This window comes from Rattus norvegicus, chromosome 8, assembly GCF_021556685.1.
Source record: "Rattus norvegicus strain SHRSP/BbbUtx chromosome 8, alternate assembly SHRSP_T2T, whole genome shotgun sequence".
In the NCBI taxonomy this organism is placed as follows: Eukaryota; Metazoa; Chordata; class Mammalia; order Rodentia; family Muridae; genus Rattus; species Rattus norvegicus.
In genome coordinates this window covers 130,858,751-130,885,997 of record NC_141541.1, presented here as the reverse complement: position 1 = coordinate 130,885,997, position 27,247 = coordinate 130,858,751, and the positions used below count along the sequence as shown (strand labels likewise).

The window sequence follows — 27,247 nt, the reverse complement described above, 5'->3', positions numbered from 1 at the left end:
GAATAGAAACCAATACAAACCCCAACAGAGAGCAGTGACTAGGTCCTCCTCACAGCCTCATGATGAGGTTTTATGGACAGGCCTTAATGAACAATACCATAGAAGATGACAATCTCCAGCAGCAAGAGGGGTCAAGACCTCTCTCTGGATGGCTGTCTGGAATGGGCCTGGTCTTGTTCCTGCTGTTTACTGGCCACTCATCTTGGACGGTTACTTCCCATTCCATGCCTTAGTTGTCTACAAGAAGAATAATAAAGAACATAGGGTGTGCAGGATAAGGCCTGATGGAGAGACACAGTCACTGTCGCTACTGTTTCAATCATGGGGCTAAACGGTTTCTTCCACTGTCTTGGCTCCAAGGTGTTCAAATGCCTGAAGGTGGTTGGATTTGATGATGATACCACTCCCCATTCCAAGTTCCAGGGTGTCATAATGGTAGAGTGATATTGACAGTGGCAGAAGCGTTTATGAGATGGAAACCAGCATACACTTCTGTGATGGTTCCTATATGCTGGCCCAGGGAGTGGCACTATTAGTGTGGCCTTGTGGAGTGGGTGTGTCACTGTGGGTGTGGGCGTTAAGACCCTCATCCTAGCTTCCTGGAAGCCAGTCTTCCATGAGCAGCCTTCAGATGAAGATGCAGGACTCTCAGCTCCTCCTGTACCATGCCTGCCATGTTCTTCCCTTGACGATAATAGACTGAACTCTGAACCCATAAGCCATCCCCAATTAAAATGTTGTCCTTATAAGAGTTGCCTATGTCATAGTGTCTGTTCACAGCAGTAAAACCCTAACTGAAACAACTTCATATCAGAACTTTTTTCTTCTCAGGAAGCTAGTCTACCAGTATGTCACATGCCCTCCCCCACTTTCCTACACCACTGTATCCAGCATTCTTACATGGATTACGAGAACTGAACTCAAGTCCTCATGCAAGCACTTTACTGACAGAACTCTCTCCACCTGAGAGTTTTTACAAGTGTATTCTGCAACCAGAGTTTGAAGGCAAGTCCCACCCACACTGTTCTTTGCAAGGGATCTAACTGGTAGACCGCACTCTCACTGAGTGAGAAAGGGTACTTGGAACAGTGTGTAATGCCTGCAAAGGATTGTGAATCCTGAGTCTTTACAATCCTGTTTCATATTTTGTGTGATTTAAGGCCATACAAAACCATGGCCATACTGAAAGTTTCAAAACATTGATTTTTCTGCCAGCCACCTGGGATTCAACATTGGCCCCTCACAGGACTCAGCTGAGAGGAGTTCACTTAGGCACTAGCAAGGAGAATGTAAAGTCTTGTCATACTTAACAGGAAGCCAGTGACTCTGTTAAGGCTGAAAGGTCTTCTGAAACCTAGGGGTCAGAATAAGGAGCGTGACGACAGAGACGAGTCCTGGATGTGGGACTGCCTCATCTCCTTGTTTTTATCCAAGGTACAAGAGTTGTACAGAGATCTTTAAAAAGCTATTTGCCCTTTCAAACACAAAGCACAGCCTCCCTACCAATTCACGGTGTTCCCTTCCTACTTACCTATAAGTATAACCTCCTTACAGCTCTATCTGGCCAAAATTTATAGAGCATTTAAAATCCCAGATAAGTGGATATATCTTCATGGTTTAGTGCACAGGCCTGAGAGAAACAAAGAATATGAGATCCCTACTGGTGCCTTCTCCAGCAAGCAATGAAGACAGTCCTGGGGCTTCTGGGAAAATTGCAAATTCCTTTATTGCTTTTTTGATAATATAAAATATAGTATTTGAAAACACATCTGAACCGCCTCAATCAGGAATTTCATTTAAAAATTAATCACAGATTTTAAATTATTCAATTTGCAAAAAAATCTCATCTATTTCTGACACTAATTCCAATGCAATTTTCATCAATCATCTTGAATCAAAATTAGACTATACCAGAACCTCAATGAAGGCAAAGACATATTGTCTCATTTCCTTTCCCTGCCAGCCTTGCCAAAGCCAACCTCGCTATCTAGAAGAGAAAAACCAGGGCTAGTCTCAGGGTCTACCTCTGTGGCCCTATATATTCATCGCTTTTATTTAAGGGGCGCTCTCTGTCTAGAACAGGAAACAAGTAACATCTGGCCAAAGGACAGACAATGGCGGCCAGTAGGACTGCAATAACCTACAGGTGTAGCTGGGCCTAGTCAAGAGTCCACATTCACATGTGGCAGGGGCTCTACGGACCGTGCTTCAGCACCCAAGCTAGCTGCTGGGTACCCAGCCTGACTGCTGACGTGAGACACTGCAGTGTTCCTGACACAAGTCATGGGGCACTCCCTGAAGATGAAACAGCAGATGGAAACCCATTTCACTCTGTTTTTCCAGTTTTACCCATTTGAACGTTCAAGGAGACACTGACCTGTGGCCTCAGGAAGTGATAGGCAAAGTTAATTATGTTCTTCAGTTCTGGGTGGGTTTTTTTTTCTTTCTCTTTTAAGTTTTTCTGAGTGAGGTCATGGCCTCATGTATTTGAGGACAGCCTTAAACTTCTACTTCACAAACTTCAACTTCTCAAATGTTGGGAGGACAGGTATGCCCACAGATCCACCTCGGAGGTGGTCCTAATGTTGTCAGCATGTGGTCTCCCTCTTAGCCTGGCTACCCCAGGACCAGTAATGCAGAGGCACACGAGGCAGAGAGTTGATTTCAGTTGCTTCTTCTCTCAGAAGGCCTCGTGCTGCAGCTGTACTGCTCAGCTGTAGTGAAGAGTTGGAGCTGGCCACTGCTGATACACCAACAGTCTCCATATGATGGATGAATTCCTCTCTGATCTGTGATTGGTGAAAACTATCTGTGAGGTATGTTTTGTGTGTGGGAAAAGGTAGAGAGAAATAACAAAGGAATAAAAACCAGACTAAAGCAGTGTACCTTATATTGGTTTCATCAAACCAAACGAATGTCTGTGCTGAGAGGTGGCCGAGAGAGATGCCTGTGAAACAAGCTCAGGCACTCCCTCTGGTGCTAGCTTTGAGATCTCACACACAACACTTTCCTTCTGGAAGGAGCTCTCTCCCAGGATATGGACTAGGATTCCCAACCTTTGACAGGGATCTGAGGGCATGAGATCCTCAGACTCGCCTTGAGGAAGCAACTCCAATGTCACAGACTGGAGGAAGCAATGAAAACACAGCACCAAGCATGGACAAGAAGCCTGGTGCCTGCACCAGTTCTCTCTGAGCTAGCTATATAGGACAGGGCAGGGCAGGGCAGGGCAGGGCAGGCCTCTGCCCCAGCTCCACTGCCTTAGGTGCAGCAGGAACTGCAGAGGCACAGCAGGGAGACCCAGCCTCCCAGATGTCTAAGCTTGGCTCTCTTTCACCAAGCAAACTCCAAGGTACAAAGCAAATATATGCAGTACTTCTTTCCTGCTGTAATGCAGTTAAGGGTTTGAAGCATCCTCAGAAGAACTAAAGCTCTGAAGTGGACAGAACTGTGAAGTCACAGCACAGGCTGTGTGAGGGTTATCTGGGTGCAGGCATTCTCCTGCTCACCTCCACCATTGTTTCTCTTTAGGGACACTGTGGAATATGCCCAACACAATCTGAAAACCTGTTTCCAGGGAGTAGGATGTGTCCAGTTACACAGACCCCATCTTGTGTCATGTGCAAGCTGGAGCATCTTCCTGAGTGATTTGGCGAGAGTGTGGCAATAGAGAAAAGCACTTGGAAAACACACGGACAGGATGGGGAGTGCACACTGCTGTGGTTAAAAGAATGATACCCTTCACACACACAGGAACTCAACTTCCTGTCCCTCCTCTTCCTGTGCCCCAGCTGTGGGGAAGCTCAGAAGTGCTACACAGACACCTCCCTGGGCAGGCTGGCCCCACATCCCCACTGTCTCTTTGCTAGAAGTGGTGCTGGTGGAGGGATGCAGGTGAGGGTCCTTTCTCCAGTCTCTTGACATGGCAGGAGTGACAGAACAGGTGGTCCTCCAGTGGATAGCAGCGGTGACCATCCTCATCATTGAGCTCCAGACCACAGTCCTGAAAGGAGGAAGAGTGTTCCATGAAAACAAAGCAGACTGCAAGAGTGATGTGAAACCACGGTCCACCCAGTCCCAGTCACCAAAGGACAGCTGTAGGCAGCTCCTGTCTGGAGAAAGAGCCAGTGGCTACCTGCCACCATGGAGCTCTGCAAATGCGATTGGCTGGAACTGAGATGAAGCTTCAGAACAAACACACACCAGGCTTCCAAGACAGAAGACCCAAAGAAGATGGCAAACTATCAACGAGTAGTTTTTATGGACTACAGGTTGAGATGATAATACTATGCATCTTTTAGGCTGGTTAATTAATCCCACACATCCCCCATCTTTTGAGATGATGTCTCATGTAGCCCAGGCTAGATATGCTCTGCAGTCAAGGATGACCTTGAACTTTTGATCCTCCTACCTTGAAGATTGGTACAGCTATGACCTCTGGCTTTTCTGACAGTCATGAGGCACTTACAGTTTTTTTCAATGTAGGATATCCCACAGGTCAGAGAAGCCCCACCCTACCCCCTCACCTTAATACCCACCAATTGATGTACCTATTTCCAAAAGGGGTTTCTCCACAATTTCCAGGGCTCAGTTCAGACAGAAGTTTCTGATGGAACATTCTGCACCCAGGAGGAAAGACATCTCTTCCCCCCATCCTCATCATACATGTGAGTGACAGTGTAACCTTGAACCCCACACTACATACAGTCCTCTGAGCTCTGTAACTTCAGGGTAGCAATTCCAAGCATCAGAACTTCTTCAGTTTGAATTTGTAATGCATAGAACTTCCTAACATGCATCTGTTATCACGCCCCCAGACAGACTTCAGATTGATCTTGGTGACCACTTCAGTTCCATGACCCAGGAGGTCTTTGCAAGGTAGGCTTTAGGGCTGGGCAGGAAGGGACCTACCTCACAGTGGTAGCACTCTACATGGTAGTCTCGGTCCATGGACACAACTCTGATGGTCTCATCTGAGCCCTGGGACAAATAAAAAAAAGCAAGACATGCAAAGAGGCCAGTTGTAAGTTCATGGAATACTACTGACAAAGCAACGGGGTGGGAAGAGATTGTAGGGTAATAGTGGTCTTCCAATGGGGACATTTCTTTTAACTTAATTGAATTTGATTGTTTACATAAGTATTTATTAGTGATTGCATTGCACAAGCACACACTTGTGTGCACATGCCTGTGAAGACCAGAAGTTTATGTTTAGTGTCTTCTTCCTTCACTCTATTTAATTTACTGAGGCAGGGTTTCAGGGATATTTATTTTTTTAAAGCCAAAGAAAAGACAAGTTTTCTGTCCCTCTGTTCATTAAAAGAGTTTGGCCCGGCTATCCAGACAAACAGGCACAAGAAACACCTGGGGTTAGGAAGCCAGCCAGGAGAAAGGGACAGTACTGGGCATTGGAGGAGTATGCTGAAAGGTCTAAGAACAGGTCAGAGATCGTCTGAGTGACTCAAGGGAGACAGTCCAGTCTTTTGAAGACCTATGAGCAGAACCAGAAAAGCATCTTACCTCTGGTGGAAGAATGGGAAGGCCACAGGCTGCACACTTGGGGGCCAGCACCCTGTAGGAGAAACAAAGGGAACACAGCGCACACTGTGTTGTAACCAGAGAATAAACGGTAACCCGGACCTGCCAGGAAGCCCTCATGGCCAGCACTCAGGTAATATGGAGCTAGGCTCACTCTTTGGAATAGTAACACTCCTCCTGGCTGCTACAGGAGCATCTGGCTGCCTCTTGCTCCCTTAGGAATAAAGGGGAAGCTGGTTGTTTGCTTCCTGCACAGCTACCGGGGCTGGTCTGACAGAGTGGTAGGCTAAGCCTGACTTGGCGCCTGGTGAAGTTGGGTAAAGCTGGGGCTACAGGCTTGTTGAATCCTCTGATTACCATTCTGTGTTCTGCTTTACCACCAAACATATTTCAAACCAGTTTCTGCATACTTTCCATTCTGCTGAGCTCAGTGGGCCTGTGTACAGGTTACCATCTACTCCCTTCCTCTCCCCTTACTTGTGATAATCTCGGACACAGTAGATCTTGTTCTCAGAGTCCACGGTGAAAGGAACCCCATCTAGACACTCATTGCAGATGACGCAGCGGAAACAGCCAGGGTGATAGGACTTCCCTAGGGCCTGTAGGATCTGAAGACACAAAGGAAACAACTCAGAGATGAAAGGAAGGAAGAGAGACATGGAGAAAGAGGAACACGTTGATTAAGGAGCCCAATGCACAGCTGTACCATAGCACAGACTCCACCTAGCCCACAGCTTGCCATGGACAAAGGCTAAGAGGGGGCTGGCCTGCTTGACAGAAGAGGATCAAAGAGGAACCTATGCAGACTCTCAGTGCTGACTGGAGGAAATAAGAGACTCCTGTCTGATCCCTCCCTCATAGCAGGGAACTTGTTCTTTCCTAAGAAGCAATGCTAGGTAGGGCTAAGCCTGTCCTGGGACCCGAACATTGGGAAACAGCAATAAACCAGTTAAAGCTGGTCATAAAAGAATCCACCCCTGCTATGGAATGCAGTAAGTATATGGAAAAATGAAAGAAAATTCCAGGGTTGGAGAGATGGCTCAGAGGTTAAGAGCACTGACTGCTCTCCCACAGGTCAATTCCCAATAACCACTTGATGGCTGGAGACCATCTGTAATGGGATCTGATGCCACGTTCTGGTGTGTCTGAAGACAGCTACAGTGTACTCACATATATAAAATAAATAAGTAATTTAATTTTTAAAAGAAGAAAGAAAATTCCAGATGGAGCTAGGAGAACTTGGACAAAGCCTCCACATTGACTCGAGGTACCCTTCCATGCAGCTTAAATTCTGCAGTGTGACAACCTAGAGGCTGGCTGGAGCCCTGATCAATCAAATCCAAGCGTGACAGACGAAGTCCCTTTGTTGTCCTTCTTTTTAAAAACACAACTCAGGAAAAGCCCCAAAGGCCTCCTTTCTCTCAGTGTCATTTGATTTGGATGTGATAACTTGAACCACCATCCAAAACAGAAACAACCAAGACACAGAGGAAAGAGAGGAGGCAAACAGAAATGAAGAGATAGGAGAGGGGGAAGGGAGGAGAGGGGAGGGGAGGGGTAGGGAGCAAGCGGAAAGGGGAAGGGAGAGGGAAGGTACTGAGAGAAAGGACAGAAGGGAAGAAGAGAAGGGATTGAGAGGAGAGGAAGGAGGGGAGGAGAGGGGAAAGGAGGGGGGAGGAGAGAGGAAAGGAGGGGGGAGGAGAGGGGAGGAGAAAGGGAGGGAGGGGAAGAGAAAGAAAAAATAGAAGAAAGGAAGGAGGGAGACAGGAAGGAAAGCAAATCCTTGGTGAGGTCATTGTCAGTAACAGAACTCACTGGGAATGGCTGTAAAGTCCTATTCTCAAAGTGTGATCCCTGAATGTGCAACCTTAGCACTACCTGAGAGCTTGGTAAGAAGTGAGCGTTCTCAGACCCCACCCCAGACCTCCTCATCCAGAATCACCAGGCGTAATGTCTAGCGCCTGTTGTTTTAGGATGACCCGATGCATGCTATTAGAGTCGAGAGATTTCTGTAATTTGTAGCTAAAAGCATATTTGGTAATTCAGTGGGAGATTTACCTCTGCAATTACCTGGGCCATGAAACAGCAAAAATAACAGAACTATGACATCACCATGTACAGGAGTACCCAATACCAGACTGCAGGGAACACACAGAGCAGTCATCAACAGCTGGTATTAAGCCATGCAGAAAGCCTTCAAACAGGCCTAAGGAGGGGGACCTGAAACTTAGGCAAGTTCTGCAGGACACTGTAAGACTGGAAGAGATGTGCTACAACCCAGGTCCTTCCACTGGACGTCTGACTAGATAACTGGTACCACACATCCCAGCCAGGGATCACAGGAGAACTAGTCTGCTATCCCACCTTGGATCTCAGACTTCCTCATTACCCACTGGGCTTTACTACCCCTAAAACCCCTTTGGCAAAGGGCCAAAGAAGAGGAACAACTGCAGGGCTTCCAAAAGTCTACTTGGTAACTGGAATGCACTTCCTCTCAAAGGCAAATCCTTAGATTAGCTTAATTCTCACTGCCTTCAGTCAAATGAAAAGAAGATGCACTTTGCTACATCCTGGCTAGCTTCTAACATTCTGGCATTGAGGAACAGGATCTATTTCAGAACATACCCCTTTACTAACACGGTGTTTTCAGACAGTTTATACAGAGTTGGATGGCTGGGGATCTGCTACAGAGCTAAGTGGTGTCTGCAAGAGTCTTTCTGGGGCAAGAGAGATGGTGCATCAGTTAAGACAAGGGCTGGTTCGGTTTCCAGCACTGGCATCTGGTGACTCACTATCTACCTGTAACTCCAGCTCCAGGGGTTCTGATACCCTCTAGCCTCTGTGGTCACTCACATACATGTACACATACTAACACAGAGATACACATAAGTTTAAGAAGTAAAAAAAAATTTTAAATGTCTTTTTAAAGGACTCTGTATTGGAATTTTTGGCAGCAGATGAGAGTTCTGTCTTAAAGCTAGGAGTCACTCTTAGACAGGTAGAGGGGTATGGCTCTTGCCTGTCTACACACACACACACACACACACACACACAAACACACACACACTCTTCAGTGTGGTAGTCTGAATGAGAATGGGTCCCATAGGCACATATATGAATGCTTGATCCCTAGTGGTGGAACTATTTAGAAGGATTAGATGTGGTCTTTGAGGATTCAAAAGCTCAGGTCATTCCCAGTTAGCTCTCTCTGCCTCCTACTTTTGAACAAGGATGTAAATCTTAGTTACTGCTCCAGTACCATGCCTGCCTGCCATGTTCCTTGCTAAGATAATCATGAATTCACCCTCTGGTGAGCCATAGTAAACTGTTTCTTCTATAAGCTTGCTTAGTAATGGTATCTATTCACAACAATAGAATTAATTAATTAGCTAATTAATTAATTAAGACACTCAGGGAAGCTTTGGCTAGTAATGAGGCTACAGCTGTTCCAGGGCTAAGCTCTGTTGTATACAAGGCCTAAATGGTAGCAGGGACTCCACATAAACAGGGAGAGTTCTGTTCACAGTTGCTTTATAAATGTTAGTGTATAACCAGGAAGAAAGCACATTTATCAAAGACATGTACAAGGGCTGAGAATGTAGCTCAGTTGGTAGAGTGCTTGCCTAGCATCCAGAGGCCCAAAGTTCAACACCCAGTACCAGGCCAGGCATGATGGAACCTGCCTTTAATCTCAGGACTCAGAGGCAGGTGTATCTCTCTAAGTCTGAGGTCATCTTGGTCCACATAGCAAAGAATTAAACATTCTTCAATTTCAAAAAATTAAAACAGGGCTGGAGAGATGACTCAGTGGTAAGAGCACTGCTCTTCCAGAGGTCCTGAGTTCAAATCCCAGCAACCACGTGGTAGCTCACAACCATCTGTAATAAGATCTGATGCCCTCTTTTAGTGTGTCTGAAGACAGCTACAGTGTACTTATATATAATAAATAAATATTTAAAAAATTAAATATATATATATATATATATATATATATATATATATATATATATATATATATAAACATACCAAGCAACATGTAACCAGTGGTGATGAGTATCTGTAGTCCTAGCCTTCAGAGGTAAAGGCAGGAAAACCATAAGTTTAAGGTAATTTCAGTCATTTGGCAAGTTTGAGATCAGCCTGGGCTACATGAGACCACCTCAAAACAAAGCAAAAGAAAGGGAAAAACAAAAACCACATGCACAAGAATACTCTGAAATAGCAGAAGCTCTGTGCATAAGTAGTTCAAAAATGGCAAACACTCTAATTCATATACTATACAACAAAATCTACTATGAAATCTACTTAGAAACAAAAACAATGGAACTACTTATATAGTGAACAAAGCATGTAAATCATATAATGACAGTTTCTTTTCTTCTTTTTCTTTCTTTGGTTTTTATTTGTTGTTTGCTTGCGTGAGACAGGTTTCTCTGTGTAGCCTGGCTATAGTAGAATTCACTGTGTAGACCAGGCTGGCTTTGAATTCAGAGATTTACCTGCTTCTGCCTCCCAAGTGCTGGTATTAAAGGCGTGCACCACCCCCACCCAGCTCATATTTTTAAGTGAGGAAAGGAGTATCTTAAGAGTCTAGGTTCTACAATTCCACTTGTGTGATGTTCTGAAACCAGCAAACAAAGGGTAGCAATGGAGCCTGGAGCTGCTATGGCCTCTGTGAGAAAGGATCTCAGAGGAGGAAACAAAGGGACTTTCTGGGCTTCAACAATGTCTTACATTTTAAGTTGGAATGTGATTACATGGGTAGGTGCACAAGGAAAACTTCACTCATCAGTAGGACTTGTGCCTTTTATTCTGAGTTATTTCTTAACAAAAAGATGAAAGAAAATAATAAAAATGATCATGATTGGTAGTTCCCCTCTCCAGAATGAGATCACTGCATTAACACAAAATGGAATGAATGTTTCCAGCTCACTAACCATTTACCATGATTGACATATTAAGGACTGTTTTCTTTTTGCTGCCACTGGATTGAACTCAGAGCCTTCAGCATGCTCTGCAAGCAATGGGCCACTGTGTTTCTTCCCAGCCCAAGAAAGGAGCTTCTATAAGCTGCTGAACTCCTCAGAGGAACCCTCCATTCACTCAGGCCCAGATCTTTGGATTAACTTTTCCTGCCCCTTCAGACGTTCTTTAAGTGAAGATGAGCTCAGTGAATGAAACAAAACTCATCTAACAGGAAGTGGCTCCTAGGAAACAACACAAGGACCCAGCCTCTGAGAAACCCAGCTATGAGGACCATTCTTTGTTCCTCCCAGTATTAAGGATAGAGCACATACATGCTAGGCAAGCATGTTGACAGAGTTATGCTCCTAACTCTTATATTCTGACACTGAGCTCTACCCCTTGCTCTTACATTTCTGTTTCTGGTTTTTCACTTTACCAGTTTCCAATTGTAAACAATTTGTTGACCTCAGCACCGATTCCACAGAGAACATTATTCTCACTTATGAAACAAAAATTGAGACTCAGACAACCTAGAAGAACCAGTGGCCTAGCATAAAATGGGATAGGAAAGCCTAGGCCCTGTCCGTATGAATGCCAGGTGCTTTCTTAGGGACAACTTGTGCTGGAAGAAAAAAACCAACCACATTCATCTGACTGTACCTGACTCCCAAGTGACTGAGACCTCTGCAAGTAAAATAGGCTGCCCCTAGCACCTCATCGGGAAAGCCAATGATCACAGAGAAACCAGATGTAGGCCAGTGTGAGCTGAATCACGGCTGTGTGCATGGTTAAAATCGCATTGGTCCAAGCCAACAAAAGCGTCTATTAGAGAGGAACTGGCTGCACCAGGAAAGGACTTCTTTAAATAAAACCAGCAGTGACCAGAACCAGAAAGAGAACATTGTGTTCAATTATTAACGTCTTTCTAGCCTCCTTCCCAGGGCTCGATCACCAGTGCTCACTTACCATGTCCATAATCAGGTGTCCACAAAGAAAACATCTGTCCGCAGACTGCTGAAAGCCAGAGTACTGTTGAGGAGAGACAAGAAAGATGAGTCAGCCACCTCCCCAGCTGCAGAGGGAAGGAGGGATTCCTGAGAAGCCTGTGATTCCCCTCAGGGTGTGAAACTGTGTGCTGAGTCCAGGGTAGTCCAGGGGCCCCCATCCTAGCAGCTGTATCTGGGCCCCTCGCCATGTTAAACTCTTGTGACACAGAGAGGCTTTAATTCCTCATCTCTAAGATTCCCAAAGACAAGATCCTTGGAATCACTTGGAAACTTGAGACAAAAGTAAGTTTATGGGCCCCACCTCAGATATACTAAGTTTGAGACAGAGCTGGGACCTGGAATCTGTGTGCCTGTGTGCGTGCATGTGTGTGCGTGCATGTGTGTGTGTGGGGTTCATGCGTGTACACACGTGTGCTGACACACACATGAGCACTGACACGCATGCACACACACACACACACACACACACACACACACACACACACACACACACGGGTTGGGAAAGCGGCACATGTATACATGAATAAGGCCTGTGGTTTGTCTTCTGCTTCAGGACTCAGATTACTCAGGCAGGGCCTGAGGACGGAATGGCCCTCTGCTATCAGTACCAGAAGTGCAGAGAAACCATCTCCTGCCATCTGGACTTCTCAGGCTCCTGCCCTAAGCCACCCTCACCCTACACAGTCTGTGTGATAATACTCACCAAAAAGTCTTCCTCACAGAATACTTTGCCATTGACAAAATAGAAGGCCTTTCCTCTTAACTTCCTGCCTGAAGTAAAAACAGGAAGGTGGGGTAAAAGGAAAAAAGTTAATATTTAATAAGATAGCTTTAAAGAAAGAGGCTCTAACTCTAACCACACATAGGAAATATCAACTGTGAACGAGAGTTTTTTATTAAAGAATATTAGATGGGTGTGGTGCTAGGCACCTATAATCCTAGCATTTGAAGGCAAAGCCAAAAGGATCACCACAAGTTAGAGCCCACTGCTTAGAAAAATGTCTGTGCACCTTAGTGACAGGCTAGAGGAGGCACACAGCAGCACAGGGCACTGGCAGCAGTCTCTCCTGTGGCACTAAGGACAGTCACCCATGACAACCTACCAGAATGCTATAAAATAGTAACTACAGAAAGCCACAAGGGAAGGATGTGTTGAATTTTTTCTTGATGTAAATGGTGAGGTCTGGAATATGGGACTTCAAAGCATGAACTCTTAGATTAGACTTCTGATTTTAAATGGCCGAAACACTGATTAGAAACATTCTCACATGGAACATGAAGTTAGGCCCAGCACTCAGTACGCAGAGGCAGGTGATCTCTGAGAGTTTGAGGGTTTGAGAGAAACACTGTCTCAAAAACCACACACACATACACACACACACACACACACACACACACACACACAAGAAACGAAGAAAAGGAAACAAAGGACAAAGAAAAGAGAGAAAAGAAAAACATCCTCGGAGAGATGGCTCAGCGGTTAAGAGCACTGACTGCTCTTCCAGAGGTCCTGAGTTCAAATCCCAGCAACCACATGGTGGCTCACAACCATCTGTAATGAGATCTGATGCCCTCTTCTGGTGTGTCTGAAGACGGCTACAGTGTACTCACATACATAAATAAATAAAAATAAATCTTTTAAAAAAAAAAAGAAAAGAAAAACATCCTCAATCAATGTCTTTAGTCACAATGTGTGTAGAGCCAGGACATAAGCTTGGGCAAGTTCAAACACAGCACCTCTATTGGGCATACAGGTGAGGCTCTACAGTGCTGAGAACTCCATGTACTTCTGGTATCCAACTGCAGACAACCCACAGTCCCCTGGAGTCCCAAAAAGCCTAATGAACAAGACCCTGGGACCAAGGACCTACCCTGACACCAAAATCACCAACGTGACAAAGCACGGTGGCACAGGCCTGTCATCCCAGCACTGAAAAGGCCAAGGAAGGAGGATCGTGAGTTCCAAGGAGAAGCAGCAGCCTGTTACATCATCTTCACAATAATCTTGTTACTAATAGCAATCTAATACCTATTACATAAAAGATGTCAATTCTACCTGTAATCAAGGTTAGGTAAATTAGAACCACATAAAATTCTATCTTCATTTCATAAATTAGCAGAGTAGTAAATCTGGTTAGGTACAGTGAAGCATACCTGTAATTCCAGCACTCTGGATATTAAGGTTTGGTTTTTTTTGCTTATATTGTAATGCTAAATACTGGCCCCCAAAGCCAAGGCACTATGTAACCTTGCCTCCCAAGTTATCCCTGATTGGTGAATAAAGATGCCTACAGCCTATAGTCAGGCAGAAGAGAGATAGGCAAGGGTGGGGGGTTGGGGGGTGTCTTGGTTAGCTTGGGGTAGGAGAGACCTCAAGGAGAGAAAAGAAGGTGAGGAAAAAGGAGAAGACACCATGGGGTAAGAATCTTAAAATAATGGCCATGTGGGCTGGCTAACTGGAGTTAAGAGCAGCCTAGATTATTGGCTGGGAGATAGGCATAACAACATAGAGGATGGATATCTGCCCAGCTCTTGTGCTGACGGAGGCTTGTTATAAATCTAAAGGTGGTGTGCACCTTCTATCAAGGAACTAAATAGTCAAAAGACGGGATAAAAAACCCCAGACTGGGGTTAAAAATATTTAACAACACATGAGGCAGAGGCAGAAGGATCTGGAGTTCAAATTTAGTCTGAGCTACCCAGTAAAATCTTAAAAAACAAAATCACAACAACAGCAAAAAAGGGAAAAGTATGTTTCAAGAAAAGGTCACACCATGCAGCCCTGGCTAGCCTGAAACTTAGTTTGTAGACAAGGTTGGTCTCCAACTCTGAGAAATCTCTCTGCCAGATGGTCCACCTTCTAATCCTGCCTCAGCTCATAGCCTTTTTATTGAAAGTGATGCTTATAAGAGATTCTATTTATACTCAGAGATTGCCAGCCTCTGCTTCCCAAGGTGCTGGGACTAAAGGTGTGGACCAACATACCTAGCAACAAAAGAAATTTTACTAAATTGGGTGACCACCGGAGGAGTATTCAAAGAAGTAACCACCCTAGGAATCATCTGTCAGGAGCCATAGTTACTAAAATCCATGTGCAAAAATATGGCATGGTCTCCAGAAAACAGAAGCATCTTCAACGCCCTGGAGATAGAAGAACTGGTAAACCAAAGAAGAACCTAGATCAATATTCAATGGTATTCACTGACCCACATTAAAACACTGGGTCTATCCACATCATTAACTGAACATTAGTTAAACATGTCCAGAGTTTGACACTTGTCCTTTGATCAAGTCACACACTGATCACTGAGTCCTGGTCCAATCTCATCTATGGAGCACCCAAATTTCCCTGATTTGTCCTCAGACTTCCCAGAGGATGAACCAGTTAGAGATGGAACAAAGATCACAGGAGCTGTAGTTAAAGGTAGAGCACTAGAGGGAGCAAGGGTGCTGCCACCAGGAAATGGGACTTCATTCCATCTGCAACAAACACCAGCTCTGTTTCCAGGAGTCTGGTCTAGGACGTGAGAAAGAACCTGAGCTGGACACCAATGCTTGGTTTTACTAGGAGTAGAGAAGCTGGGGAGATGGCCCTGCTGTAACCATGAAATTTCTACCCAGCCACTTTGTTTCCAGTATTAGGTAGGACTCTGAAGTTAAATTATTATGAATAACTGCCTAGGTCAGAAGCTAGGGCTTATTTCTCAACTAGCCCACAACGTATAGATCCTGTTTATTCCATTCTATGAGTGCCACATGGCAGGTTACCTCTTCTCTGGTTTATGCAACTGTCTTCTCCAGAGTTCAGTGTGAATCTTTCCCAGACACCCCCCCCCAGCTCTGTGTGTTTCTGTCTGTCTCTGTCACTGTCTCTCTGTGTCTCTGTCTCTCTGTGTCTCTGTCTCTCTCTGTCTCTGTCTCTCTCTGTCTCTCTGTCTGTCTCTGTCTCTCTGTCTCTGTCTCTCTCTGTCTTTGTCACTGTCTCTCTCTGTCTCTGTCTCTCTGTCTGTCTCTGTCTCTCTCTCTCACTCTCTCTCTTTCCCCCTCTGTCTCTGTCTCTCTCTCTCTCTGCCAGATGGTCCACCTTCTAATGCTGCCTCAGCTCATAGCCCTTTTATTGAAAGTGATGCTTATAAGAGATTCTATTTATACTCAGCAGTTAAGAGAACTTGATACTCTTAGAAAGGACCTAGGTTCCACTCCCAGGACTCATATGCCAGTTCACAGAGAGCAATAACTCTGATTCAGAGGATCTAACGGCCTCTTCTGGCCTCCAAGTGCACCAAGCATGAAGGTGGTACACATAAAGCATTTGGCCCAACACCCATACAGATGGGGGAAGAATAGCTCTACTCTAAAACCTACAAAGACCATTACTATGCAAAAGTATTAAACCTCCTAGCGTGCAAACAAACACAATGGAGGTAGAGGCTGATCATGTGTAACATCACCAAGGACTGTGACGTGTTTACTATCCCTGTCACTGCATAGTTTCCTAAGCTAGGAGTAAAGTTGCAAAGTCTTCCTGGAAAGGAAACTTTTAAGATGTTTATCTTAACTTCAGGAGGCTGACTTGGCTTTGGGACAGAATAAAAAAATAAATATTTACTCAAAGAAGCGATTACATAAAACAGAGTGCATCTAACTGATGAACTGTTACATAGTTTTTTAAAATACCGCACAAATAATGTTTTAATGGTGCCAGAAAACGCTTATGCTATAAAAAGAGAGTCAGAACACATGAGTGAGTGAAGAAAGCAAGCTGGGCATGTGTATTCCTGGCACAATTCCATTTTGGTAAGTATGTCACACCCCACTGGCACATAACAGGGTGGAAGGGGACAGTGGCCAGCAGTGTGGAAATGTAAGGTGAAAGCCACTTTGTACTTTATGTTCTTCTAACATACTTGACAAATGGAGTTAAAAATTTCATTTTCCACTTTGTACACTTTTTTGTTTTTTAAAAGTATGTATAATAGAAAAATACTTACTTAGCTTTTAAGAGGCTATGTTATTAATTTTTTTAAAAAATAATATAAATGAAAAGGGAAAAAGTAAGATTTATTCTCACCCATGTAAAGAAGACAGTCTTTGGTGAGTCTTGGTACAGTCTTTCTAATGTTTAAAGATTTGTTTTATTTTTTTAAATTCATGTGTACATGCACGTGTATGTATGTACATGCACAGCCTCTGTAGAATAGAGGCAGGTTTGCCTTTTTCTTCTTTCCTATTCTTCACCAAATGCTTAATAACAAGTAGGTGATACTATGATTCCTTTTTTAAGACCAGATCTTGCCATGGACCCCAGGTTGGTCCTGAACTCACTACACAGCCTTGGATGGTCATGGATATTAAGTACTGCTCTCTTTAAAACCACAGGTTGGCTAGGCAACTGTTCTTGCTGCCAGCCCTGAGCTGAGAAGTCTTGTGCCCAGACAGGAAGGCTCAGGGAGGAGCTCGGAGGACATGTCTGGTTTTTCTCTATTCTCAGTTTAAACATTAAGCAACCCCCTCCCCAGAGACCCAAGAGGGTGGAAATGGGTCTTCACCAAAGAACTTGAGCCTCAGTCCTCGCTTCAGGTTAGAAACTGTATACAGTCTTCAAATTTACTTGTTTCATCTTGTCAGAGTAAGAATACCATATGCCAATTGTTCTTCATGTCCTGGGGCCTTGGTACGTGTCTTTCTAATGTTTAAAATTTTGGTTTTTTTTAAATTCATGTGTACATGTATGTGTATGTATGTCATATGTAGATCCCCTAGAACTGAAGGTGCAGGCACTTGTGAGCTGTCCAACATGGGTGCTAAGACTGAACTCAGGTAGGAAGAGCACTGAGTACTCCTAACCCCTGACACACCTTTTTAGCCTGGGCTTTGAGTCTTTAAAGGAAGAATTTTCAGCCTTGTTGCACATGTCCACTGCTGAGTCTGTCTTGTCACCTGCCTTTCAAGGAACTTAACAGTCATTTCTCCTAAAAGTCATCTCCTTCTCCAGTTCTGAGATTGGGGAAATGATTCACTAGAGTGAATATAGAGAAATAGAGCACGTGACTATCACCATCACTGAGCAAAGCAGAAATAGAGCATGTGTCTATCACCATCACTGAGCAGAGCAGAAATAGAGCACGTAACTATCACTATCCCTGAACAGAGCAGAAATAGAGCACATGTCTGTCACTATCCCTGAACAGAGCAGAAATAGAGCACGTGTCTATCACCATCACTGAACAGGGCAGAAATAGAGCACGTGTCTGTCACTATCCCTGAAAAGAGCAGAAACAGACCACGTGACTATCACTATCCCTGAAAAGAGCAGAAATAGAGCACGTGTCTGTCACTATCACTGAGCAGAGCAGAAATAGAGCACATGTCTGTCACTATCACTGAGCAGAGCAGAAATAGAGCACGTGACTATCACTATCCCTGAAAAGAGCAGAAATAGAGCATGTGTCTGTCACTATCCTTGAACAGAGCATAAACACCAGAATTGACTATTCCTGTGATTTAAATGAAATCTCAAAAACCCTCTCAACTCTGGGGGTTTCCTTTCTTCCCATAAAAACATATGCTTCCCCAGTAATGGTATGGAGCCCAGAGCTTTGTATCACAGGCAAGTGCTCTACTGCTGAGATATAATCCCATCAAAAACATCATAAATGAGGAATCCTAGGCTCATCCAGGTAGTAAGTGGACAGCTTCATCTGATTCTGAAGGCAACCAGCAGCTTCTTTAGGCCACCCCACAGTCCTAATTTTTATAGGACACAAGCCTATATTCTCCATTCCTCAGTGAATGCAAATGAAGCTTTCACTATTTACAGAAACCTTTACACACTGTAAAGGTAAATGAAACCTTGTTACATTTTGTCATAGGTAAGTGTAATCAGAATTCTCTAATAGCACATACTTGGATAGAGCAAAACTGTCTCTAACTCAGACCTAGAGGCAAGCTAAACTGCTACCTGTTTAAAGAAAGGAGGCACGAAGGGAGCAAGCCAGGAAACACCAAGCAGCCAGTCTGGAGAGCAGGAAAGCAAAGAATGCTTGATCCAGGCTCAGTTACTCCAGAGCAGGCTAGAAAAACTCACCGAGAGATCCAGGACTACAGATGCTCACAGCTGAGCACAGAGCTACCACTAGGTGGTGCTAAATCCAGGCAAGAGTAGGACAGACTGAGGCACTCCATCCCAAGGAGAGCCCCAAACTGGCATGAGTGTCAGGAAGTAGGTAGCACGGGTTATTTCATTAATCTTGTAATAATGCAACCTTCCACTTTAGGAATTTGAGCCTAACTTACTTTATTTTTCATTGAGTCTTCCTTTCCTGGGGGATTAAATAAATACTAAAGAAGTCAACCTTAAAGGCTGGAGTTATTAGAGTTGAGAATCCAACGAGGTCTTCCTAGGGCAAAGTCAAAAGTCTCTTCACAATACACAATCTCTTTCCATTTCTGCTCCATAAGAATTCTCAGAGTATGGAACATGACAGAGGAGCACATAGATATTGCCATGTGTGGTTATCTACATGTGAATTTAACTAAAGAAACTTTAATGGTTCAAAGTGTATTCCAAGTAATTGATGGCCACTGAGATCACGGTTGTACGACATCTATATTGTCACACAAAATGATTCCTAATCCTACTTCTTCAAGTGGCCTTTGCTAAGGACATTTTCCTCAGTGCTGGGGGTAGGAGAGTTGGGCTCCCAGTAAGGACCCCGACAGATGAAATCACTGTGGATGAGTGACAGGGACAGTATGAGGGTGCCACCCAGAGGCCAGTCATTTAATCTGACTAGTAAGACGAGGCTTCCAGTAACCGCACTCTCTTCTTCTAGAAATAGGGATGATATAACAAAGTCTAAAAAAGTAGTTGGCCATTGGCTAAGACTTCACTACAAATGTTTTCTTGATGGGTGAAAAAATGCAAAGGTTTCCCAGCAAGGAGATGAGTTTCTCATCAAAAGGAAATAGTGGTCAGCTAGATCAGTTTGTCTGTGCTGTCAACAGCCGCTAACAGACACATGGGAGCATTTACATATAAATGTAATTAAAATAAAGTAACATGAAAAGTTCAGTTCTGGGCTGTGACAGCTTAGTGCTTAAAGTTCCTTGCTATACAATCATGAGGACCAGAGTTCAGAACCCAGAGCCCACATAACAAGCCAGGTAGTTCACAATGGCCTGTTAACCACAGCTCCAAAGGATCTGATATCCTCTCTGGCCTCCATACATGCACAGGTACATGTACCCACACATATATGTGCTCTCGCGCGCTCTCTCTCTCTCTCTCTCTCTCTCTCTCTCTCTCTCTCTCTCTCAGACACACACGCACGCACATGCACAAAACTAATACATGAATAAATCTTCAGAACAACTTGGTTCTGAGACAAGTGTGGTGGTCCACATCTACAGTCCTAACATTCGGGAGGCTGAGACAGAAGGAGTGCAGACAGAAGGACTGCCACAGCTTTGAGGATGGCTTCACATAACAAATTCAATTCAAGCCCAGTGTGGGCTTATAGTAAGATCCTGCCTTTAAAAACTTAAGTTAGCTCAGTTCTAGATCTTGAACGAGTTCATTCCATGGACTTGACGTCTCCTGTGACTCAGAGGTTGACTGCTCCATCACCACAAAATCAGTCTGATCTGCCTCTTCAAACAGCTCTGTGCAGAGTAGGTCAGCTCTTAAAGCACACTGCTAACCACAAGGTAAGACAGGGAAAAATACCATTTTTTTCATTGTTACTGTTGGAGATAGCATGTTATTCTAGCTCAGCTAGCCTAGAACTCTGTCTTCCTGCCTCAGCCATATGAGTGGTGGGATAACAGGTGTCAGCCATGAAGCGTAGCAAACCAAGGTCCAGGGCAGAAACATAGAAGGTAGAAGCATTTGGGCCTTGCCTGGAGTTACCTTTCTCTGTCCTTGTCTCTCTCCAGGAAAGTCACTAGGCATTACCTAGCCCCTGGACTCCTTAGTGGATAGTAGATAGATGATAGATGATAGATAGACAGATAGATAGACAGACAGACAGATAGATAGATATAAAAAGATGAAATTAAGGATCCTGGCAGACAGCACCATACCAGCTCCTGTTAGGCTACTGTCATAAGTTACCAATGCCAGGCCCCTTAGTGACCTTAAGTTTCCTTAAATGAAATCTACCTGAGGAAAATAATTATACCCACCACTATTTTCCTCTTTTTCTATATGCTCTACATCGCTACTTCCTTCTCGGTGTCCACGTGGCACAAGGCTGGACAGTGACCACTACAGGGAGTGTTGTTGATGTGGAATGGCTTTGCTCTAGCCACTGGGAAGGGTCTATGGCCTGTGTCCAGGAATTGTATTTGCCATACTCCCAGGCTGTTCAGAGCCCTGAAAGCACTCCTTGTTCCTGGATGCTGAGTCTCATGGCCACATCCAACCTTAGCCCTTCTGCTGTCTGCCACATACATGGTAAGATTTTTCCCTTCTAGTTTACAATATGACTTGAGCACTTTCTAACTCCCTACTCACACCAAGACCCCACATCCCCTCATATGAAAAGAAAATGGCTGGGAAGTGACAGAAAGGCGTGAGAAGATGGGTTGAGGGCTTCATGGTGATACACATTACAACGAGACAGACACAGGTGCAAGAGACACTAGTGAAGAGACCAGGAGAAGCAAGGAAGGAAGAGAAGCAGAGGAAGAACAAATTATTTAAGAAGACATCTCAGAGACAGGGCAGGGAAGGACACTTAGACAACTGAGAGAGAGCCAAGGATATCTAAGAGTGGAACTCCAGCACCCGATGTGACATCTGAGACAAGAGACTCCCCTCTCTCTGTTCTGAGTTGACAAGGAAAAAAATGACAATTTCCATACAACTGTGCAACATGAGGTGCTTAGAATGGATATGCAGCAGCAAGTGGAGGTGACACCTGGATATATTTCCCAGACTAATCATTTAACAAGCACAAAGAATCTGATGATCTCTCACAGCTGGAGACTTCATGTTCCCTGGGCCAGCCAGGTGTAGCCTGGGAAACCAGGCCTGGTCATCTAGCCTAGTGTACCCTTGAGAGCTCACCCCTCCTGGGTCTCCTGACCTGCGCACTCTGCCCAGCTTCAGCCCATTTTGGGTTCTTTCTGGCCCACTCTCTCACTTCCTGCCTCTCTTCCCTTCTTCCCTTCTTGACCTTCAGTGTCCTCAGATCTAGCTGACTCAGGTCACACTTAGGTGTCAACACAGTGAAGAATGCTGGGACAAATGGGACTCACTATCCAGTCTACTTTCCATAGTCACTTGAAAGAGACTGCACCCAGCCTGTGGTCACGAGGCCCTGCCCAAGTCAGCAACTTGGTCAAAAAAGTCAAGGCAAGATGGTCACCAGTCACAAGGCAAGATGGTCACAGGAGGAGTGCCAGCTCCCTCCTGTGGCTCAGCAAAGGAAATTGAGATCAGGGGTGAGGAGGAAGGGCTGAGGAGCCACAAGATTCTGATCAAGAGCTAATCAAGCTGTTTGGTATGATATACTCAATAAGATAGGCTGGCTTTTTAAAGTGAGGGCAACAGCAGAACTCCCTGAACTGAGTCAAGGTCACAGTGAGGCACTTTGAGCATCACAGCATGGTAAGTTGGAAGTGACACCTTGGAATTATCTAGGAATATTACAGTGCCTCTGTTGAGAAAGCCAGTTTGCCACAAATTTGTTAGTTTAAGCTCCACTAACTCAGAATATGTGTTTCCAAAGCTGGGTTGGCAAGGTCAATTTCAAAGTTCAGGAAAAGGGCCTTGGATCCCAGAGGCAGACTGAGACTTTGTAAGGAAAACAAAATGGCTGACAAGAACCTTCTTGGGCTGGGGAGATGATTCAGTTGGGAAAGTATTTGCCATGTAAACATGAAGACCTGAGTTTGATCCCCAAATGTATATTAAAAAGCAGGCACTTTGGAATGTTATAAACCCAGTGATAGGGAGTTGAGGACAGTCAGTCCAAGGGGCTCACTGGCCAGCCAGCCAGCCTAGCCTAATTGGCGATTCCTGGGCTATTAAGAAATCTTGTCTCAAAAGACAGGGTAGATGGGTCGTCAAAATGGCTCAGTGGGTAAACAATCCTGGCCCCCAAGTCTGATGGCCTGAGTTGGATCTCCAGAAGTCACAGGGTAAAAAGGAACAACCCTACAAGTTACTCTACAAGTAGCTACACTGTAGCATGTGCAAGTCTACCCATTTGCCCACACAAAATACACATTAAAAGGAGAAGACAATCTAGGTGGACAGCTCCCAATAAACAACACCTAGAGTTCTCCCCTGGCCTCTCTGTCTGTTCTCACAAAACCCCAACCATATAAACCCCAACAACAACAAAAATCTTATGTTTTTGGATCCAAACTGTCTGGGGTGGTTATATAAGGCATTGCCTACTTTCTCCCTTTTAGCCTACTCCAGAATGTGCCAAAGGGAACCAACTCCACACAACCGCCACAAGTCAGCACACTCCTTTCTTCTCATTCCAACCCCAGCACCACCAGAGTTGAGTGCTCAGCCAAGTTTCTTGCCAGCGTGAGCCAGCATTGCCTAGGCCACTCCTGCCTTCTCCTTTAGGGTGAACCAACAGCTCTCTAAGAGCATCCTGTTGGGGACACAGCCACCACAGGTGGGTAGGGCATGAGCAAGGAGAAGTAAGACCACAGCACATGTCTCCATGGCAACCAAACACTCAAGGGCTGAGGAGTTCATCAAGAAACAAGAGAACTTGAACAACCCACACAGATGCTCACGTTTCCACTCCCTGAAAGCGTATTTCTGGGAAGGAACGCCCGCCAAGAGGGAAAAAAAGGAACTGAACAAAGACACTGAGTAACTCATAAGCCAGACTGCAGACTGTGCAGTGACTAAATGGGTTGCCATGTGAGTACTGGTGCAATTACGGCTGCTAAATAAATGAGAATGTGCTGTGGATATATTCTGGTCCCAACCCTAAAATGTGTACAGATTTGGATAAAAACTGAAAGGAAATACCAAAAGAAGACAGATGCACAACAAGGCTAAGCAATGGGCTTCTTCTGCCCTTAAATTGTTCTTTGTGGTGGTCATGTGATTCTCACATCTAAAAATGAACTAAACACGGCTACTCGTCAGGGGTGGGTGAGTGTGCAGATCTGTGCATGAGAACTTGTCACAGTGCCCACACCTAGAAAGACAAAGTCTGTCTTGGTCTTGCTGAGATGCCTCGTTTGTAGGTGAGAGAGAGCCTACTGCCTGCCTCTCATTTCCACAGAGATATGAGGCCTCCTGACCAATGCTCAGAACATGCTAAGGCTCCTTGGTCACAGTCCAAGATTGCTTCTCAGTGACCTCCAACTGGCACTGTGATCCTCTGACTCCTTTTGCGTGTGTCGTTCCTTGAATGTTAGGATAAAGATGCAGCAATGTACACTTCTGACATTATCTTCAGCTGCCAGTCTGTTTTCTATGCTATAACCGAATAGCACAGTCCGAATAAATTATAAGAAAAAAAGGTTATTCAATTCACAATTCTAAATGTCCCAGGTGGAAAGGCCATATCTGATGAGGGTCTTCTTGGTAAAGGGGACTTTACAGAGGCCAAAGGTAGCACAAGGCTGACAGAGATCTGTCCTCTTACTATAAAGCAGTTGGGGAGCCCCATCCTGACAACCCTAACTAACCTCATCCACCATCCAGGTGCCCCCACCTCCAAATACCAGAAATTATGTCGTAGGCCATCACATGTCAACATGAGTCTTGGAGGGGAAAGACACTCAAACCAGAATACACTGTGAGTTATATTCAAAACTTTAAAAAGCCTAGGTACCAACTTAGTCTACATGTGTCTGTGTGCCACCGTGTGAGGCAACCTAAGCAGTGCACTAAGGAATAGATGTTATTCAACCAACTGCAGGTAAAAATGGCCGACACATCTACACAGGACTAAATGTGTTTCCCTAAAATTCTCATGCTGAGATGCCAGAGTCCAAAGTGTTCATACTCGGGGGCAGGTGTTGGGGGATAGAGCCTTGTGAAGGAAGCCAGAGCCGTGGGGTGACAGAGAGAAGCCTCCTTCTGAAACCTTCCATCTCCCTTTTGTGAGGACGGCAGGAAGATCACCTATGAACCAGGAAGCAGCCCCCTTAAAACACAAAACACTAACTATGATGGTGCCTGACCGAGGCTTCCCAGACTCCGCTGTGAGCATTCAATGCACCTGTTTACCAGCCACTTGGCCCATGATGCTTTGGTACAGCAGGCTTGGGTAGGCTTCTGCCTGCTAACACTTGCCTAGTTCAAATAATAACTACCTGAATTTTTTTCAAAAAAGGAAAAAAATAAATATCTACTTGTTCCCTGGTAAACAGAGCAACAATTAAGAAACAGTTGCTAGTCTTCCCAGGGAAGAGCACACCAACTGGTTACCCCGTAGCAAACGGTCAGTCCTGAAAACAAACATACAAGTAACATCATACAGGCTGCAGCAGGCTGTGCTTAGGAATACATACTCACTCACATGTGTAACAGCATTTAATGAGAAAAAGAGGCTACTGACTTGAAAGAAGGCAGGGAGGGGTATATGGAAGTGTTTGTCAGGAGCAAAGAGAAAGGAGAAGTGATGTAATTACGTATAATCTCAAAAATTAAAGAAGAAAAAAAAAAACAGCAGAAAGAGCCAAAGACCAAAGATAACTTTTCTTTTGAACATGTTGTCAGGTTACTCTTGAACTCAATATGTAGCCAAGGATGACCTGGACCTCTTGATCTGTGTGCTGGGATTGAACTCGGCTTGAATGCATGCTAGGCAAGAACTCTACCAACTAAGCTATATCTTTTTTCCCTCCCTCCCTCCCTCCCTCCCTCCCTCCCTCCCTCCCTCCCTCCCTCCCTCCATCTCTCTCTCCCTTCCTCCATCCCTCCCTCCCTCCCTTTTTTCCTCTGCCCCCGCCCATGTTTAAATTTGAAGTATGTACTAATCTTCATCTCTCCTTAATAAATTCTCTAACTTTACTTCACACTGATACATCTTAAATTTTCTTTTTTGTATGTGGTATAGTCAAGGCCCTGGATTTATCTGAGTGGAAGTCCCCAGGGCTACATCTCCCTGCCACTAATGACATTTTCAAAAATATTTTTATTTTATATAATATATGTATATAACATATATATAATATGTACATATATACTCATACATACACATACACATAGATAGATAGATAGATAGATAGATAGATAGATAAACAGACAGACAGATAGACAGATGTTTTGCCTGCACATATATCTGTGTGCTGTATGCATGCCCTGTGAGTCCCTGTGGAGACCAGAAGAGAGCATCGGATTCCCTGAAACTGGACTTAAGAGACAGTTAGGAGCCTCTCTGTAGGTACTGAGAAACAGACCCAGGTCCTCTAGAAGAGTAACCAATGGGTTACTCTGAGCCATCTCTCCAGCCCTACCAATCATATTTCATGTTTGTGTTGTCTGTATACTGTTCCTTACTTTTCTCTAGAATGTATATGTTATGATATACATTCACATGCATCTGTGTCTTGCCACTCTCCACTCTAGCAGAGTTGGCTCACTTTGCCAAGTCACCTGAAAACGATGATGAAACTCATGGAGTGGAATGCACAGAGAAAACAGTGAACTGTTAGAGAAAGGTTCATTATGTGAACTAAGACACAGAAATGACAGGAATTGTTCCTTGTGTGGCACTATGACCCAGTGAAGAAATGACTGACTTTCTTCCTTTCTATTTTCCTCCCTCCCTGTCTCCCTCTTTCCCTTTCTCCCACTCTCTGTCTTTGAGTCAAGGTTCTTCCGTGTAGGCCTGGCTGTCCTGGAACTCAGGCTGCTGAACCGAGACCCAACCCCTCACCACCCACCTCGAGTGCTGACTGCTGGGATTGAAGCTATGTGCCACTAGGGCCCAGGCCTAGAGATGACTTTTAAAGGAGGAAGGAGGGGCAGGAAAAAGGAAGGAGGCAAGAGGAACTTTTTAAAAAATCTCCTCTACATTAATCTTCAGCAGAGGCCCGAATCAATCCATGATGAGTCAGACATTAACACATCAGGCCTGACAGACTCCACAGCGAGCAGCTGCCATTAGCAAAACTCATCACCTTATACAAGATATGCAACTGACCAATGGTCCTCTAGCTGTGTGGCCCTGAGGTACCGGAGATAACTGGCAGGGCAGTGAGCATCTTGTCCCTCTCTTCTTGAGTCCTCCATGGTACATTACAATCCCACGGTTATTAAGGACTACTTTGAAACCACTCGACTTACCATCACTGTCTTAAGTACTTAGAGATAAGCCACCTCACTTCATTAGCTTTGTATCGGGGGTTACGAATCCTTACTCTAGAGGATGCTCCACGTGGAGTGTGACTCCATGGTGGAGCAACTGCCTAGGGTGTAGGAAGCTCAGGCTTCCATCCCTACGATCTCCCCACTCTCGTAGCTGGTGCTCCTCTTCCCACCCCCGCTGCTGTGCACTTACTGCAGGCTGCACAGGTGAAGCAGGCATCGTGGTAGAGATCCCCCATGGCCTGACAGGCCTGGCCAGCTCCAAACACCCCTTTGCTGCATTTCACACAGGCTCCTAGAAGGCAAGAAGACACCAAGTCAGGAGAAAACTGGGATGTTCAAAAAGTCCTGAAAAAGCCAACGAACAACAAAGAATACCACCCCTACCACAACACCACACCATGGATTTCTCAGGGCTCAGTTCTTACCAGTG

The 27,247-nt window shown here is 44.8% G+C and overlaps 1 protein-coding gene across 2 annotated transcripts in view; it reads right to left on the bottom strand.

Annotated features, from left to right (window-relative positions):
* Positions 1–1,701: 1,701 nt before the first annotated feature.
* The window catches only part of Limd1 (LIM domain containing 1), a 46,263-nt gene continuing 20,717 nt past the window's right edge, over positions 1,702–27,247 (bottom strand). The window contains exons 3-9 of one of the 2 annotated variants that reach the window (XM_087562548.1): positions 27,008–27,109; positions 12,214–12,281; positions 11,470–11,532; positions 6,016–6,146; positions 5,521–5,572; positions 4,912–4,980; positions 1,702–4,003 (exon numbers count right to left, since the gene is read on the bottom strand). In XM_087562548.1, the coding sequence (XP_087418674.1) occupies positions 3,866–4,003; positions 4,912–4,980; positions 5,521–5,572; positions 6,016–6,146; positions 11,470–11,532; positions 12,214–12,281; positions 27,008–27,109 (623 nt within the window). In that variant the 3' untranslated portion in view covers positions 1,702–3,865. 2 annotated transcript variants of the gene reach the window in all.